General features: G+C 46.7%; 1 protein-coding gene across 1 annotated transcript in view; it reads right to left on the bottom strand.

Annotated features, from left to right (window-relative positions):
• Positions 1-18764, bottom strand: part of LOC133456678 (multiple epidermal growth factor-like domains protein 11) — a 111034-nt gene that overhangs the window by 48652 nt on the left and 43618 nt on the right. The window contains exons 5-10 of the mRNA XM_061735209.1: positions 12944-13190; positions 11643-11763; positions 10599-10735; positions 7362-7749; positions 2208-2331; positions 1903-2084 (exon numbers count right to left, since the gene is read on the bottom strand). Of these exons, the coding sequence (XP_061591193.1) occupies positions 1903-2084; positions 2208-2331; positions 7362-7749; positions 10599-10735; positions 11643-11763; positions 12944-13190 (1199 nt within the window). The remainder of the gene's footprint in view (positions 1-1902; positions 2085-2207; positions 2332-7361; positions 7750-10598; positions 10736-11642; positions 11764-12943; positions 13191-18764) is intronic.

The following is an 18764-nucleotide window of genomic DNA, read 5'->3' on the forward strand; positions in this document are numbered from 1 at the left end:
CCACCAACCATTCCTCCATCACCACCAACCATTCCTCCATCACCACCAACCATCCCTCCATCACCACCAACCATTCCTCCATCAGCACCAACCATTCCTCCATCACCACCAACCCCTCCATCACCACCAACCATTCCTCCATCACCACCAACCATTTCTCCATCACCACCAACCATTCCTCCATCACCACCAACCATTCCTCCATCACCACCAACCATTCCTCCATCACCACTCCAACCATTCCTCCATCACCACCAATCATTCCTCCATCACCACCAAACATTCCTCCATCACCACTCCAACCATTCCTCCATCACCACCAACCATTCCTCCATCACCACCAACCATTCCTCCATCACCACCAACCATCCCTCCATCACCACCAACCATCCCTCCATCACCACCAACCATTCCTCCATCAGCACCAACCATTCCTCCATCAGCACCAACCCCTCCATCACCACCAACCATTCCTCCATCACCACCAACCATTCCTCCATCAGCACCAACCATTCCTCCATCACCACCAACCCCTCCATCACCACCAACCATTCCTCCATCACCACCAACCATTTCTCCATCACCACCAACCATTCCTCCATCACCACCAACCATTCATCCATCACGATCAACCATTCCTCCATCACCACCAACCATTCCTCCATCACCACCAACCATTCCTCCATCACCACCAACCATTCCTCCATCACCACCAACCATTCCTCCATCACCCCCAAACATTCCTCCATCCCCACCAACCATTCCTCCATCACCACCAACAATTCCTCCATCACCACCAACCATTCCTCCATCAGCACCAACCATTCCTCCATCACCACCAACCATTCCTCCATCACCACCAACCATTCCTCCATCACCACCAACCATTCCTCCATCACCACCAACCATTCCTCCATCACCACTCCAACCATTCCTCCATCACCACCAACCATTCCTCCATCACCACCAACCCCTCCATCACCACCAACCATTCCTCCATCACCACCAACCATTCCTCCATCACCACCAACCATTCCTCCATCACCACCAACCATTCCTCCATCACCACTCCAACCATTCCTCCATCACCACCAACCATTCCTCCATCACCACCAACCATTCCTCCATCACCACCAACCCCTCCATCACCACCAACCATTCCTCCATCACCACCAACCATTCCTCCATCAGCACCAACCATTCCTCCATCACCACCAACCATTCCTCCATCACCACCAACCCCTCCATCACCACCAACCATCCCTCCATCACCACCAACCATTCCTCCATCAGCACCAACCATTCCTCCATCACCACCAACCATTATTCTATCACCACCAACCATTCCTCCATCACCACCAACCATTCCTCCATCACCACCAACCATTCCTCCATCACCACTCCAACCATTCCTCCATCACCTCCAACCATTCCTCCATCACACCAACCATTCCTCCATCCCCACCAACCATTCCTCCATCACCACCAACCATTCCTCCATCACCACCAACCCCTCCATCACCACCAACCATTCCTCCATCACCACCAACCATTCCTCCATCACCACCAACCATTCCTCCATCACCACCAACCATTCCTCCATCACCACCAACTGAGGTTTTTTATTTTTCAATGTAATTCCTTCCTGTAACCTACTTCTGAAAGCAGTCAAACTACGTATTCCCATACGGCATATGTTACAAATAGAACCAGGATCAAACCCAGACCAGGATCAGACCCAGACCAGGACCAGGACCAGGACCAGGACCAGGACCAGGACCAGGACCAGACCAGGACCAGACCAGGACCAGGACCAGGACCAGGACCAGACCAGGACCAGGACCAGGACCAGGACCAGGACCAGGACCAGACCAGGACCAGACCAGGACCAGGTTTACTCACCGGGCAGGGCAGGCTGCAGTCGTCCCCCCTCCAGCCCGGCTGGCAGCTGCAGCTGCCGTTGGCGTCGCAGGACGATCCGTTGGAACATCTGCAGGTCTGGTTGCAGCCGGGACCCCCGGAACCAGAACCAGGACCCCAGGACCCGCTGGAGCAGGTCTGGTTGCAGCCGGGACCCCAGGAACCTGGGACGGAACCAGAACCACCGTCAGGGGGGGACCTGGACCCAGAACCAGGACCAGAACCAGAACTGGACCTACCTTCCCTGCAGGTGCAGGACCCTGAACCAGAACTAGAACTAAACCCACCTTCCCTGCAGGTGCAGGTTCCATCCACCGGGTTGCAGGATTCCTGGTTGACGCAGGAGCAGTTGGAGCTGCAGTTGGCACCGAACCGACCCGGAGGACAGCTGGAGGAGCAGTTGGTACCGAACTGACCCGGAGGACAGTTGGAGGAGCAGTTGGAGCCCTGGAAACACAGACACACAGATGCAAAATAATAATAATAATACATTTTATCTGTATAGAGCTTTTCTCGATACTCAAAGACACTACAAATCATAAAAGCAGTAGACATAGGACCATTCCATGATACAGGACAGTACATTCAATTCAATTCAATTAAATTCAATTTTATTTGTATAGCGTCTAATACAACAGATGTTGTCTCTAGATGCTTTCCAGAGACCAGAACATGGACATAAAGGCATGTGGAAGCAGCAGCGGGATGACCAGAGTAAATTGGATTCTGAATTTTAACGGGAAGCCAATCGAGCGACGCTAACACTGGAGAGACGTGGTCTCTCCTGCTGATTCCTGTCAGCACTCGCGCTGCTGCATTTTGGATCAGCTGGAGCCTATTCAGCTGATCCACGAGGACACTACATGACACGGCACATTAATCACACATTAAAAGCAGTTCTGTAAAGGTGAGTTTTGATATTTGACTGATGTGGTCTCTGGATGACTGGGGTCATGTGGTCTCTGGAGGACTGATGTGGTCTCCTTTTTAATCTCGACATTTCGACTTTTTTCTCGAAATTTTGACTTTTTTCTCAACATTTCGACTTTTTTCTCAACATTTCGACTTTTTTCTCGAAGTGCATAATCCATCCATCCATCCATTATCTATACCCGCTTTATCCTTTGCAGGGTCAGGGGGGTCTGCTGGAGCCTATCCCAGCTATTTTCAGGTGATAGGCAGGGGTTACACCGTGGACAGGTCACCAGTCCATCGCAGGGCCACATAAATATAAAATAAAAATCTTCCCTCAGTTATAACTAATATAGAAACATGCAGCATGTGCTGCCTTCATTCTAAAGCCTATACAAGACTTTTCATTTTTTGCGGCTCCAGACATATTTTTTGTGTTTTTGGTCAAATACGGCCCTTTCAATATTTTGGGTTGCCAACCTCTGGTATAGAGGATGCTGTTGCAATAGTCGAGTCTGGAGGATATGAAGGATCAAAGTTTCAGCGGCAGAGAAGGAGAGTGATGGACGGAGATGGGCAATATTTTTGAGGTTGAAGAAAGCAGTTCCTGTGATGTCTTCAACTTCAACTTCAACTTCATTTTATTGTCCCCCAGAGGGGAAATTCACTTTACGGGGGGGGGGGGGGGGGGGGGCATAAAAAACATAAAACATAAAAGGCACAAAAACACAGAGCACAGTCACACAGCTAGGACACAGCACACAAAGTACACACAAATACCCTGGGGGGTGGTGACTGAGGATGTAGTGTGGAGAGTGGAGTTCACAGCTGTTCATTTATTGAGTTTTAAATTATGTTGGGTGATGGCGTGAGTTATAAATTATTTGATTTGGTCCTGGGCAATCTGAATCTCCTGCCAGAGGGTAAAAGTTCAAACTCGGCATGGAGAGGATGGTCAGGACACTGTAGGATGTCCTGAGCCTTGGATGTTACCCTCCTGCCAAAGACAGTAGGCAAATCAGGGAGGGCAACACCAATAATTTTGCTGGCAACTTTGACGCTGTGTTCCAGCCTCTTTTTATCTCCTAGTGAGAGGCTACAAAACCAGGAGATAATGGCAAATGTCAGGACAGGTTCAATCACAGAGTGATAAGAACATGGTCATTAATTTGTTGCACACTCCGAACCGGTTAAGCGTCCGGAGAAAGTGCAAGCGCTGTTGTGATTTTTTATACACAACATCTGTGTTCTCATTAAAAGACAACTTGTTGTCGATGACCACACCCAAGTACTTAAAAGTTGTGATGTGGTTGACATGGTGTTGGAAGGAGAGGTTATTGTCCAGAATAACTCCCAGGTTGCGGATGTGAGTGGAGGGACAAGAGTGGAGTTGTCAACAGTGAGAGTGAAGTTGTGAGCGGTTTTGGTGAGGGATTCGGGGCCGATGATGAGCATGTCTGATTTGTTGCAGTTGAGTTGGAGGAAGTTTGAGTGCATCCATGATTTTATTTCAGTAAGGCAGTTGGTCAGGGTGGAGTGGGTTACGGAGGTGAGGGATTTGGTGGAGATGTACAGTTGGACCTCGTCAGCGTAGCAGTGAAAATGGAGGTGATGGATTGGTGTAGATTAGGGGTGTAACGATACACTAATCTCACGATACGGTACGATACACGATATTGAGGTCACGATAACGATACGATACAATATTATAGCAGTATTTTTTAACAACCTTGCATGAGGAACATATGACTGGAAAAAATGGTCTTTTATTTGAAAGACACATAACGCAAAACAATGCTGTGCGTTTGCCCTATTGTTCCAGTTTGTAATGCTTTATAACTGTTTAAGTTTTAAAGAGAAAGCCAGGCCAACCATTTTCCACAATCTGAACTAAAAGTAAATGTCAGGTTTGCATTATGCATCTTCAGTTTCATACAAGTAAAAATATTTTGCCACAAACTAGTTTCTCTCATGTATGATTTTACTTTTTTTCTTTTCCAGAAATTTAACAACTAAAATTGAATAAATAAATAAAAGTAAATAAATACATACAATTTTACATCATACAAAATATTGATTCATGCTCACCTTATAAGTGTAAGAGGAGATTTATTTTTGTTAAGAAGGTTATTTTGGTAATTCAGGGTTCATTATTTTATAAATATATTCTTTATATTCTGTAAATCAGGGACTATAATTACACTAGTCAGTATATCAGTTGTTAGTATGTTTTAGATTGGGCGGAGTGATACAGCACTAGGTGTTGTGTTGATGTTCTGAAATCCTACGCTGTTGAGCGGACATTGAAGTACACGCAAACTCACGCAGAAGTTGTCCCGTGTTTATCCTACTCACGAGCCCAAAAAGGTTTAATTTAATAAGGTAAGGCTTAACTCTACACCAGCCTTACATAAGTAAAGGTTCAGAGCTCAAAACAGGACCGCAAAACGGGACTACTTTCTTCTCAGCGGAGTAAGATTTTGGTCCGCGCGGTCGCGGCTGCGGCCGCGGTCGGATGCGCGTTACTAGTCAACACAATAGATTAATATTAATAACCCAATATCGCGATACAGTTTGTCACCTCCACGACACGTATCGTGACGTTTTTGTATCGCGAAATTTCGTGCCACAATATATTGTTACACCCCTAGTGTAGATGTACAGTTGGACGTCGTCAGAGTAGCAGTGAAAATGGAGGTGAGGGATTGGTGGAGAGGGACAGCTGGACGTCGTCAGCGTAGCAGTGGAAGCATGAGGGGGAGCATGTAGAGGATGAAGAGAAGTGGACTGAGCATGAACCCTGGGGGACGCCTGGGGACAGAGGGGCAGTGGAGGAGGTGCAGTTGTTGATGCTGATGAACTGGTATCTGTTTGTGAGATATGATTTTAACCAGGAGGGGGCGGAGCCGGTGATGTTGAGAGATGGTTGAGAGATGGTCCTGGCCCTGTCCGGTCCGGTCCAGACCCGTCTCAGTGTTTATGATTAATTACAAGCCCCTGACTGTGCTCATCAGCCTGCAGTCGTCCTCTGGACCTGCCGGTGACCCGAGACCAGCGATGCCGTCCCCCGCTCTTTTCCAATCAGCCGGGACACGGCGGCAACGGCCGTGAGACGGACAGCTCGGCCTCGGCGGGTCGAGCAGAACCGGCTGCGCATCCAGCAGCGATCAGAACCTTGTAACCGGGTTAATTAAAGCTGCGTCTCCGACCTGCTGATCTAATATTCACAAAGAGACGCGGCTCGTTAAAAAGTTGGAGGATTAACCACTTTTCATAGAACTTAAATAACGAGCTGGATGATGGAGGTCGGGGGGGCGGAGACCGCAGTAACAATAACTACAGAGAACCTATTAATTTATTACACGACCTGGACCTTCAGAAGACCAAACCTCCCCATAAATCTGTGAACCTGACGCTCGGTGAAGGACGAGGCTGGGAGATGAACCGGTGTTCTGCCAATTTCTGCTGCTTTGCCAAAAAATGCCACCTAATGGTTTTCTACCTTTGCAGAGCTACAATGTTACCGTGTTTTACTCCCTAAACCACTTCCTTTACTGTGTTTTACTCCCTAAACCACTTCCTTGTCTCTTTCCAGTCCGTCATTGTAAATAAGAATGTTCTTAATGACCTGCTGGTTAAATAAAGGCCAATGACTGAATGAATATCAAATAAAGCCATATAATTGTTTTTTTTTTCTCTTTATCGTATAATGTTCACAAAGTGTAATGCAATTCATGTCATGGGTAGTTTATTTTGAAGGATCAAATACTCAACATCCCATATTATCAATTTTACATCGTGCAAGAAAATTATTGGCAATCAAACTTTGAAAATCGACTGCAGAAACACAAAGTAGCATTTCTTGGCAGGGAGCAAGGATCGGCAGAACACCCAGCGGGTCCAGACTTCGGTCCAGACCCCGGTCCAGACCCCGGTCCAGACCCCGGTCCAGACTTCACGTCTCTCCTCTAAGCCGGGTCCTGGTCCTGGTGGGGAGGGTTAGAGACAGCGGCGCCGCTAGTAGCAGAAACTCCCTCCGGATCAATAATCCTCCCAGAGCTCGTCCTCCTTTCATCCTGCTTTCATCTCCGACCCGCAGAGCTGGAACCAATCAAAGCCGCCGCCCCTGGAGGACCTGCAGGCCCCGCCCCCTGGAGGATCTGCAGGCCCCGCCCCCTGGAAGATCTGCAGGCCCCGCCCCCTGGAGGACCTGCAGGCCCCGCCCCCTGGAGGACCTGCAGGCCCCGCCCCCTGGAGGATCTGCAGGCCCCGCCCCCTGGAGGATCTGCAGGCCCCGCCCCCTGGAGGACCTGCAGGCCCCGCCCCCTGGAGGATCTGCAGGCCCCGCCCCCTGGAGGACCTGCAGGCCCCGCCCCCTGGAGGATCTGCAGGCCCCGCCCACCTGATGCGAATGTCGTAGACACGAATGTCTTAGCTGCGAGTGTTGTAGCTACGAGTGTTGTATCTACGAGTGTTGTAGCTGCGAGTGTTGTAGATGCTAGTGCGTAGGGTGTCGTATCGTAGCTTACCATAAACCCCGGTTTGCAGGTGCAGGCGCCGCTGACGGCGTCGCAGGCGGCTCCATTAGCGCAGACGCACGTCTCTCCGCAGCCGTCGCCGTAGAAACCCTCCGGGCAGGTCTGGTTGCAGCTCGTTCCCGCCCAGCCGGCGGTGCAGGTGCAGGCCCCCGTTAGGGGGTGGCACCCCAGGGTGCCGGCTGCCGCGCAGGTGCAGCGCCGGTCACACAGCAGCCCGAACCGCCCCGCGGGGCAGGACCGCTCCGTGCAGCTCGGGCCCTTGAAGCCCTCGGGGCAAAGACACGCCCCGTTCAGGTGCAGGCAGCGGGCGCCGTTCTGGCAGGAGCACCTCAGGGTGCAGCCGGGCCCGTAGGTGCCGGCCGGGCACTGGTCCTGGCACCTGCAGCAGAGCAGAACCGGGTCACTCACACGGACATGGACTCCCTTCTAGAACTGGACCACTGAGGTGGACTCTGTTGGAACCAGTACACATATATATATATATGTGTACTGGTTCATTTTCAGTCTTTTATCGCCCAAATCAGAATCAGAAAAAAAAACTTTAATTTCTTTGAAAAAAGACTTATTTTTTGTGATTGAGAAAACTCCATTAACAGGTGATGATAATCTACTTTTGACAATAACTATTTAGTCTACAACTCTACATAAATGATTCCCATGACGTGAGTCATGTGACTAATATCAACTTTAGAGCGGAAAAACGAGCTAGCTAGCTGTTTAAGAAAAGAAAATTCATTGTGAAATTGACTTGGCTATTTCCTATTTAACACTTGTTAAACCTGAAGGATAAATTAGTGACAATAACAAAGCCTAAAGCTGGAGATTGTAGCGTTAGGACGTGGACAAATCACTCCATTAAAACATCTCCGGCAGGAAGTCCTGCTGGTGTCACGTTTAAATCATCTGCCTTCCTCTTATCTGCTGGACGGACCGGAACCAGAACTCCCTCACATAAATACTCCACGGGGGATAATTCACCTGTCTGGAGCCGGAATGGATGGAAGCAATTAGAAGGAAGAGGGGACCGAGGAGGGAGCGAGGGTTTTTGTCGGGAGGGAACAGAGTACAAGAGTGTAATCCGTTGGTTTCCCCTAACGATGCAATAAATATTATTGGTAATTTATTGTTTTTTTTTAATAATTGGACTAAATTAGGATGAGTCCAACTGTAAAGTTAAAGTTCCTGGAGATGACCATTGTGATTTGGTGCTAAAAATTAAGCTGGATAGAACTGAACGCTTCATGGAAAGCTTGGTGTTTGCCTAGCAACGGATGCCGTTATGCTAGCTGCTCTACACGGATCCTGGAGCATGCTGGGAGACCCGACCTCCTGGAGCATGCTGGGAAACCCAACCTCCTGGAGCATGCTGGGAAACCCGACCTCCTGGAGCTACGATAGCTTTTGTTTGTTTATCGTTGGTTCCATAGTCATCACCGGCTTCTCAGCGGTCTGGACTTTTCCGCTTCAACCGTTTAACTCCAGAATTTTCCTAAAATAAACACAAATCCACTAATATGTTACTTAAATGTTGGAAAGAATATTTCCTCTTGGAACTCCAGGACAGGAAGGAGCATGAAACAACATCAGAGATCAACAAGCTGAACTCCTCTCAGACGTTAGAGATGATTCACTGAATCCATTAAAGCTTCGTCGTAGGTCTTATTGGGTCGGCTTCTCTTCACCATCCACCTCCGACCCCTGGGCTCAATCCTCCGTCACCACGGGGTCCATTTCCACTGCTACACCGACGACACACCGATCTATATCTCCTCCAAACCCACTGCTACTATACCTCCCACACATAGAACAGACAGACTCCATCACAACATTCAAAACCCAACTCAAAACTCACCTGTTCAAACTCGCTCACTCATTTTAACCAGTCACGGTTCTCTACACTGCACCAGTTTGTTCTATTTACTGTTCTAGGCACTTTGTTTTTGCTGTCTGTTGATGCTTTTTTTGTATTAACTGTATTTTAACTAATAAAATGTGTGTTTGTATCACTTGTAAGGAGACCTTGGTTGACCTGAAAGGCGCCTCTAAATAAAATGAATTATTATGATTATTCAGACTCTCTAGTCGTCGCTTCTCCCTGACAGGAGCTTGTTTACACCCTCATTGTTAGCATTCACATTAGCAGGGAGCTAACTTCCCCAACACTGCAACAACCCTCTACCCAGGTGTGGTTACGGTACCCAGGTGTGGTTACGGTACCCAGGTGGGGTTACGGTACCCTCTACCCAGGTGTGGTTACGGTACCCTGGTGGGGTTACGGTACCCTCTACCCAGGTGTGGTTACAGTACCCAGGTGTGGTTAGCGTACCCAGGTGTGGTTACAGTACCCTCTACCCAGGTGTGGTTACGGTACCCTGGTGGGGTTACGGTACCCTCTACCCAGGTGTGGTTACAGTACCCAGGTGTGGTTAGCGTACCCAGGTGTGGTTACAGTACCCTCTACCCAGGTGTGGTTACGGTACCCAGGTGTGGTTACGGTACCCAGGTGAGGTTGCGGTACCCAGGTGTGGTAACGGTACCCAGGTGTGGTTAGCGTACCCAGGTGTGGTTAGCGTACCCAGGTGTGGTTACGGTACCCAGGTGTGGTTACGGTACCTAGGTGTGGTTTAGCTAGGTGTGGCTAGTGGTGTGGTTAGCGTACCCAGGTGTGGCTACGGTACCCAGGTGTGGTTACGGTACCCAGGTGTGGTTACGGTACCCAGGTGTGGTTAGCGTACTCAGGTGTGGTTACGGTACCCAGGTGAGGTTACGGTACCCAGGTGTGGTTACGGTACCCAGGTGAGGTTACGGTACCCAGGTGTGGTTAGGGTACCCAGGTGTGATTATGGTACCCAGGTGTGGTTATGGTACCCAGGTGTGGTTAGCGTACCCAGGTGTGGTTACGGTACCCAGGTGTGGTTAGCGTACCCAGGTGTGGTTAGCGTACCCAGGTGTGGTTACAGTACCCAGGTGTTGTTAGCGTACCTGTCCCAGGTGTGGTTACGGTACCCAGGTGTGGTTTAGCTAGGTGTGGCTAGTGATGTGGTTAGCGTACCCAGGTGTGGCTACGGTACTCAGGTGAGGTTACGGTACCCAGGTGTGGTTACGGTACCCATGTGTGGTTACAGTACCCAGGTGAGGTTACGGTACCCAGGTGTGGCTACGGTACCCAGGTGAGGTTACGGTACCCAGGTGTGGTTAGCGTACCTGTCCCAGGTGTGGCTACGTTACCTGTCCCCGGTGAACCCGGCGCTGCACTGGCATTGGCCGCTGATGTGGTCACAGAGGCCTCCGTTCCGACAGGTGCAGATCTCGGAGCAGTTAACGCCGAACAGCCCGGAGGGACACGGCTGAGCGCACACCTGGCCCTGGGGGGGGGGGGAGACAGGTGAGTTAGAACACACCTGGCCCTGGGGGGGGGGGAAGACAGGTGAGTTAGAACACACCTGGCCCTGGGGGGGGAAGACAGGTGAGTTAGAACACACCTGGCCCTGGGGGGAGGGAGACAGGTGAGTTAGGACACGCAGGTGTCTTAAAAACATCGACAAGGTGCAACGTCATACAGGTGGGTTAAAACCGTTGGACAGGTGCGTTTAAAAAGCCGACCAGGTGCATTTAAATATTACTGATAACTGGGAGGGCTGCAGGTCAGGGTTAGGGTCAACGGCCCTTTAATGCGTACAACAAAAATAAGTTTGTGTGTATCAGTTTGTGGAATTAAACTGTGGAAGGGTTTGAATTTTGAGTTAAAAGAATGTACAAACATAAAACAATTTAGGAAGAAATATAGAGAAATGGTTAATTTGAGGTATAAAAGTGAAGACTGTGTTTAAAGATCACCAGCTGTGTGTGTTCTGGTATTTATCATGTTGTCTTTGTATGTTTATGTACTTAGATACACGTAGTATATTTATATCATAGTTATATTTATATCAAAGTTATTATATTTATGATAGAGCTTATATCTTGTATTAAACAGGTTATTTTGTAAAAAGGATATATATTTATACAAATTAGTGTAGAGTATAAAAAATAAATACAGACAGATAATTTATGTTTAGTTGTGGAAAGGGGGTGGGATTAAATATGTTTATACTTCCTGCCACTCCTTTTCCAACATGTAACTGAAATATGTGTTGGGGACAGGTGAACACCTGGCCGGTACTGCAGGTGTGTATGGGGGTGTTGGGGCAGGTGAACACCTGGCCGGTACTGCAGGTGTGTATGGGGGTGTTGGGGACAGGTGAACACCTGTACTGCAGGTGTGCTACCCACCATCCATCCGGGGGGGCAGGAACACTCTCCGGTCACGTGATGGCAGCTTCCTCCGTTCTGGCAGCTGCAGCTCTGCTGGCAGAGACGTCCATGTTGACCTGGAGGACACGGATCCTCACAGCTGCAGAAACACACCAGTTATCAGGTTAGCAGGTTACTGGAAACACACCAGTTATCAGGTCACGATACTGGAAACACACCAGTTATCAGGTTACTGGAAAACAAGTTCTTCAAACATGTCATTTTAGGCCCCGTTTACACGTAGCAAAAACGGTGGTGTTTTCATGCGTTTTGGCCGTTCGTTTACACGAAAACGAAGCTCAAAGTCACCAAAAACCATCATTTCTGAAAACTCCGGCCAAAGTGGAGATTTTTAAAACCTCCGTTTTCACGTTTGCTTGTAAACAGAGGGAAACTGACATTTAGGCTTCAGAACGTCACATTATGCAACAGAAACGTCACCAGAGTCATGTGTACGACCTGTGTTTACAATTTGTTTGGCCACCGTCAATATTTTCTTGTATTTTACCCGTTTTATATATTCTAACGTCACACTTAAAAGTAACTCTACTTCTCTGTCACTCCAAACGAAAGACTCTTGTTCATCTTGGAAGTTACTCGTGTCATTTGTTGATATTTTTTTTAACTCACTAGCTCACTCCGGCGGTTTAACTCACTAGTTCCTGGCCGGTTTAACTCACTAGTTTCCGGTGAATCCAGCGGTTTAATTCACTAGTTCCCGGTGAATCCGGCGGTTTAACTCACTAGTTCCCGGTGTATCCGGCGGTTTAACTCACTAGTTCCCGACCGGTTTAACTCACTAGTTACTGGTGAATCCGGCGGTTTAATTCACTAGTTCCCGGTGAATCCAGCGGTTTAACTCACTAGTTACTGGTGAATCCGGCGGTTTAATTCACTAGTTCCCGGTGAATACGGCGGTTTAACTCACTAGTTCCTGGCCAGTTTAACTCACTAGTTTCCGGTGAATCCAGCGGTTTAACTCACTAGTTCCCGGTGAATATGGCGGTTTAACTCACTAGTTCCCGGTGAATATGGCGGTTTAACTCACTAGTTCCCGGTGTATCCGGCGGTTTAACTCACTAGTTCCCAGTGAATATGGCGGTTTAACTCACTAGTTCCCGACCGGTTTAACTCACTAGTTACTGGTGAATCCGGCGGTTTAACTCACTAGTTCCCGACCGGTTTAACTCACTAGTTACTGGTGAATCCGGCGGTTTAACTCACTAGTTCCCGGTGAATCGGGCGGTTTAACTCACTAGTTCCTGGCCGGTTTAACTCACTAGTTCCCGGTGAATCCGGCGGTGCAGACGCACTCTCCCGTCCGGTGGTGACAGCTAGCTCCGTTGCGGCAGACGCAGTTTTGCAGACAGTCCTTCCCGTAGGAGCTAGCGGCGCAGCGCTGCTCGCAGCGCCAGCCCTGGAACCCGGCGGGGCAGACGCAGGAACCCGTGATGGGGTTGCACTGGGCCCCGTTATGGCACTGGCAGCGGTTGCTGCAGTCGGGGCCCCAGGAGTCGCTGTCACAGCCTGGATTAGAGATCAGAGATTAGAAATTAGAGATTAGATACATAGATTAGAGATTAGAGATCAGAGATTAGATACAGACATTAGAGACTAGAGATTAGAGATCAGAGATTAGATAATAGAGATTGCAGATTAGAGATCAGAAATTAGAGATCAAAGATTAGAGATTAGATTCATAGATTAGAGATCAGAGATTAGAGATTAGAGATTAGATATAGAGATTAGATACAGAGATTAGAGATCAGATATTAGAGATTAGATACAGAGATTAGAGATCAGAGATTAGAGATTAGATACAGAGATTAGAGATTAGATACAGGGATTAGAGATTAGATACAGAGATTAGAGATTAGATACAGATATTAGAGATTAGATACAGAGATTAGAGATCAGAGATTAGATACAGAGATTACAGATCAGAGATTAGAGATTCGATACAGATATTAGAGATTAGATACAGAGATCAGAGATTAGATACAGATATTACAGATCAGAGATTAGAGATTAGAGATCAGAGATTAGAGATTAGAGGTCAGAGATCAGAGATTAGAGATTAAACCTGAAGAAGATCCATCTGGGAGGTAAATAAATATGAAAAGAGGACGGGAATTAGAGGCCCGCTGGGACAATAAAAGACAGAGATGTGAAATGTCCCTGAGACTCAATATACTGTTTATAAAAGCACGAGACGTCCAAGATCACACCTGTATACATTTATTCACCATCTATCACCACGTAAAATAGTTAACTTTAACTTTGTGACATAGAATTGTCAAATTGGTTTAATTCACTGCACAAATTGTTACAGATTACTTTTGTAATCCTGTATTTGACCCGGTCTTTACATTTTGACTGATAGAAACTTAATTCTTGCCATTGTAAGAATGAGATGTACCTGCTGGATCTAATGCCCTTACTTTTTAACAACTGGTGCTTTCTATTATTTTACCTCTTTTCTTATCATTTTATATCATTTTATTTGTTATTTACTGTTTAATTGTGTCTTGCTGCTTTTAATGTTGATGTAAAACACTTTGAATTACCTTGTGTTGAATTGTGCTTCACAAATAAACTTGCCTTGCCTAGCCAGTCACATGTCCCCAACCAACATGATGAAAACTGGGCTCAAGCCGTTGGGAGAGGGATGTTTTTATAACGCTGCACACATCCCAACTAGCAACATTCACCACTTGAATCAAAATATCAGGTTAAATGTGTAGAGCATCTTCCTGATAACCGTCTTTGGTGGCGACACATGAACCTGAGTCCCAGTTCAGGTGAGAGTTACCTCCCATCAAACGCTGGAATAAAGGCTGTTTTCCTGCTATCAAATCAAATCAAACTTTATTCGTATAGCGCTTTTCATACAAATAAAAAATGCAACACAAAGCCCTTTAAGTAAAACATAAAACTTAATGATGCTCCCCATGAGGAAAACACTGGAGCCAAAAGCTACAAGAAAGCAGGATAAGAGGCTATGATGTTAAAATACACACTAAAAGAGTTTAAAAGTGTAACATAAAATCCTAAAAGTAGGTCTAGAAAGGAAGACCTGCTAAAACAAGCATAAGAACAACTTAAAACCATAAGACCCTAAGACCTGGGTTAAAACAACAAGAACAGCTAGTTAAAACCAGGGGATACAAGAAAGACTAAAAGGAATCAGCTAAAGGCCGATTTAAAAAGGTGGGTGTTGAGCTGCTTTTAAAAGCATGTAACGTTGTTCCACCTGATGCAGCAGACGCAGCGTCGGTTTGAAGCTCAGTCTCCAACAGTAACATGATGGAATAAGTTAAGTAGCTGAGTAAGAAGATGCTAAACAGTTTAGCAACTTTCAGATGGACATGTTGCCTTATTGTGAAGATTCTCTCTGATACAAGATTCTTTGCTAATAAAACCGACACTAGTCTGCAGGGATGTTGCTACCGAACCTGCAGACGACCAGGAAACGTCGGCAACAATTTAAAGTTCATTAAAGGAAAACAAAGCACATTAGCACATTAACCGCTGACTCGCCGCCGGCTCTGTTGACACAAACATAGTTAATAATTCCATATTTCTAACGGTTCTAAATGTGAGCAGATGAACTGATGACATTCTGATGGAGGTTGTGGGTTTGATGACGTCACGTTCAGGCGGCTCGGGTTCCAGAGAAATCATTAAAGCACCTCATTATTAAGCACATTACTGCTAGATTATTTCTGTAGGCTACAAATTGATTTCATGTCATGAATAACGAGGTAGAAACCAAATGAGAATCAGGCCAAACATCCAAACCTCTGACTCCCTGAACCGCCGGGGCTGATGGGTAAACAGACTCACACTTTTCCTGTTTAATCAACTCGCAGCTCTAAGTTTTAATCCTGGCTTCTAATAACTTTTGAATGTGTTTTATTCTGCTTTTATCACCTTATTAACCCATTCCTGACTGGGTTATTAGCTACATGTGTTTACAGTTGACGAAACTTTGGCCTCGTCAGACGTGGAAGGAGTAACGTTAGGCCGAGCTGTAACGTTACAATCTCCAGCTTTAGGCTTCGTTATTGTCACTAATTTATCCTTCAGGTCTAACTAGCGTTAAATATGAAATAGCCAAGTCAATTTCACAACGAATTTTCTTTTCTTAAACAGTTAGCTAGCTCGATTTTCCGCTCTAAAGTTGACATTAGTCACATGACTCACGTCATGGAAATCACTTATGTAGAGTTGTAGACTAAATAGTTATTGTCAAAAGTAGATTATTATCGCCTGTTAATGGAGTTTTCTCAATCATTATATATATATATATATATATATATATATATACATATATATATATATATATATATATATATATATATATATATATATATATATATATATATACACACATACATACATACATACATACATACATACATACATACATACATACATACATACATACATACATACATATATATATATATATATATATATATATATATATATATATATATATATATATAATATTTTTTTTAACTCTCACAAATTATTTTGGTTAAAATTGCCTTTATTTCTTGTTAAGTTGGAGGACCCCCTGCAGTACCTCCGCGGCCCCCGTAGGGGTCGCGGATCCCCGGTTGAAGACCCCTGATTTAGATTACAGTCGTTCATCCTCCACCGACCCTCCACTTCACCACTGCCCGGTTACCATAGTTACCACAGGATCTGACCAATGGCTGTTCCTCTTGACACGACCACATGACCACAGACTGATAAAGAGGATATGAAGAGTTGAAACACCAACTAAAGGTCAGCTTTCTGAAAGAACCACAACATGAAATCCCTCTCATTTTCACGCTGATCAATGCAGCAAACTGATCAATGGGATTGATCGGAGTATTGGAAATCTGGGACACTTAATTAGAAAACAACAACCAACACTACAAAACTTGACTACTGAGGTTTGGACGCCATTTCACTGATGCTCCAACTGTCCTCAGTAAACCAGCAGGAAGTAGGTCTAAAACTGGTCCTGCAGGTCTAAAACTGGTCCTGCAGGTCTAAAACTGGTCCTGCAGGTCTAAAACCAGACCTGCAGGTCTAAAACTAGGCCTGCAGGTCTAAAACTGGTCCTGCAGGTCTAAAACTGGTCCTGCAGGTCTAAAACCAGACCTGCAGGTCTAAAACTAGACCTGCAGGTCTAAAACCGGTCCTGCAGGTCTAAAACTGGTCCTGCAGGTCTAAAACTGGTCCTGCAGGTCTAAAACTGGTCCTGCAGGTCTGAAACTAGACCTGCAGGTCTAAAACTAGACCTGCAGGTCTAAAACCGGTCCTGCAGGTCTAAAACTGGTCCTGCAGGTCTAAAACTAGACCTGCAGGTCTAAAACTAGACCTACAGGTCTAAAACTGGTCCTGCAGGTCTAAAACTAGACCTGCAGGTCTAATACCGGTCCTGCAGGTATAAAACCAGACCTGCAGGTCTAAAACTGGTCCTGCAGGTCTAAAACTAGACCTGCAAGTCTAAAACCGGTCCTGCAGGTCTAAAACTAGACCTGCAGGTCTAAAACCGGTCCTGCAGGTCTAAAACTAGACCTGCAGGTCTAAAACCGGTCCTGCAGGTATAAAACCAGACCTGCAGGTCTAAAACTGGTCCTGCAGGTCTAAAACTAGACCTGCAGGTCTAAAACGGGTCCTGCAGGTCTAAAACTGGTCCTGCAGGTCTAAAACTGGTCCTGCAGGTCTAAAACCGGTCCTGCAGGTCTAAAACTGGTCCTGCAGGTCTAAAACTAGACCTGCAGGTCTAAAACTGGTCCTGCAGGTCTAAAACTGGTCCTGCAGGTCTAAAACTGGACCTGCATCTAAAACTAGTCCTGCAGGTCTAAAACTAGACCTGCAGGTCTAAAACCGGTCCTGCAGGTCTAAAACCGGTCCTGCAGGTCTAAAACCGGTCCTGCAGGTCTAAAACTAGACCTGCAGGTCTAAAACCGGTCCTGCAGGTCTAAAACTAGACCTGTAGGTCTAAAACTGGTCCTGCAGGTCTAAAACCGGTCCTGCAGGTCTAAAACTAGACCTGCAGGTCTAAAACGGGTCCTGCAGGTCTAAAACTGGTCCTGCAGGTCTAAAACCGGTCCTGGTCTAAAACTGGTCCTGCAGGTCTAAAACTAGACCTGCAGGTCTAAAACTGGTCCTGCAGGTCTAAAACTGGTCCTGCAGGTCTAAGACTAGACCTGCAGGTCTAAAACTGGTCCTGCAGGTCTAAGACTAGACCTGCAGGTCTAAAACTGGTCCTGCAGGTCTAAAACTGGTCCTGCAGGTCTAAGACTAGACCTGCAGGTCTAAAACTGGTCCTGCAGGTCTAAAACTGGTCCTGCAGGTCTAAAACTGGACCTGCAGGTCTAAAACTGGTCCTGCAGGTCTAAAACTGGTCCTGCAGGGAGGACTGGATCGTTCTCCAGGGGGGACTGGATCCTTCTGGGGGGGACTGGATCGTCCTGCAGGGGGGGGGCAGATATTAAGCTGTTAAATGTTTCATTGGGACTGAGGTGGACCAGCAGATGGAGCAGATTGAGCAGACAGTCCCTTGATTCACCCCCCAGATGTCCCCCCCTCCATCTGTCTCTGATTTACTTTACTCCCCCCTCTTCTTCCTCCTCAAAGACGTTCTCGTCTTTACTCCGTCTTTACTTCCTTAACCAGCAGCAGCGGTTGAATCGTTCCTGAATCATTTCTCCTCTGAGGCCTCAATTATTCAGCAGCAAAGAGCCCGAATCAAGTGACTAATGACTTTGATCAGGAGGAGCTGGAACGGGAACTACTGGCACCAGAACCACGCACTGCACTAAATTAACAGCTGGATAATGTACTTTTATACTCTGGCAAATGCAAACTGTGGGGGAGATTTCTGGGTCTGTCACCGCAATAAAGAGGAAACTCTCTCATGTCTGATTCCTTAAAGAGAAACCCACCTTGAAACAGACGCAGAGAGAAGAGAGAGATCGTGACGTTACTTATTTATGTGGGGGGGGGTCACACTGGTCACCATCCACCATTTAAAGAGCATATTGCAGGTTAGAATTTTTTCAAAAATGATACCTGACCTTATGTGAAAATGAC

This window comes from Cololabis saira, chromosome 2 (genome assembly GCF_033807715.1).
Source record: "Cololabis saira isolate AMF1-May2022 chromosome 2, fColSai1.1, whole genome shotgun sequence".
Taxonomy (NCBI): domain Eukaryota; kingdom Metazoa; phylum Chordata; class Actinopteri; order Beloniformes; family Belonidae; genus Cololabis; species Cololabis saira.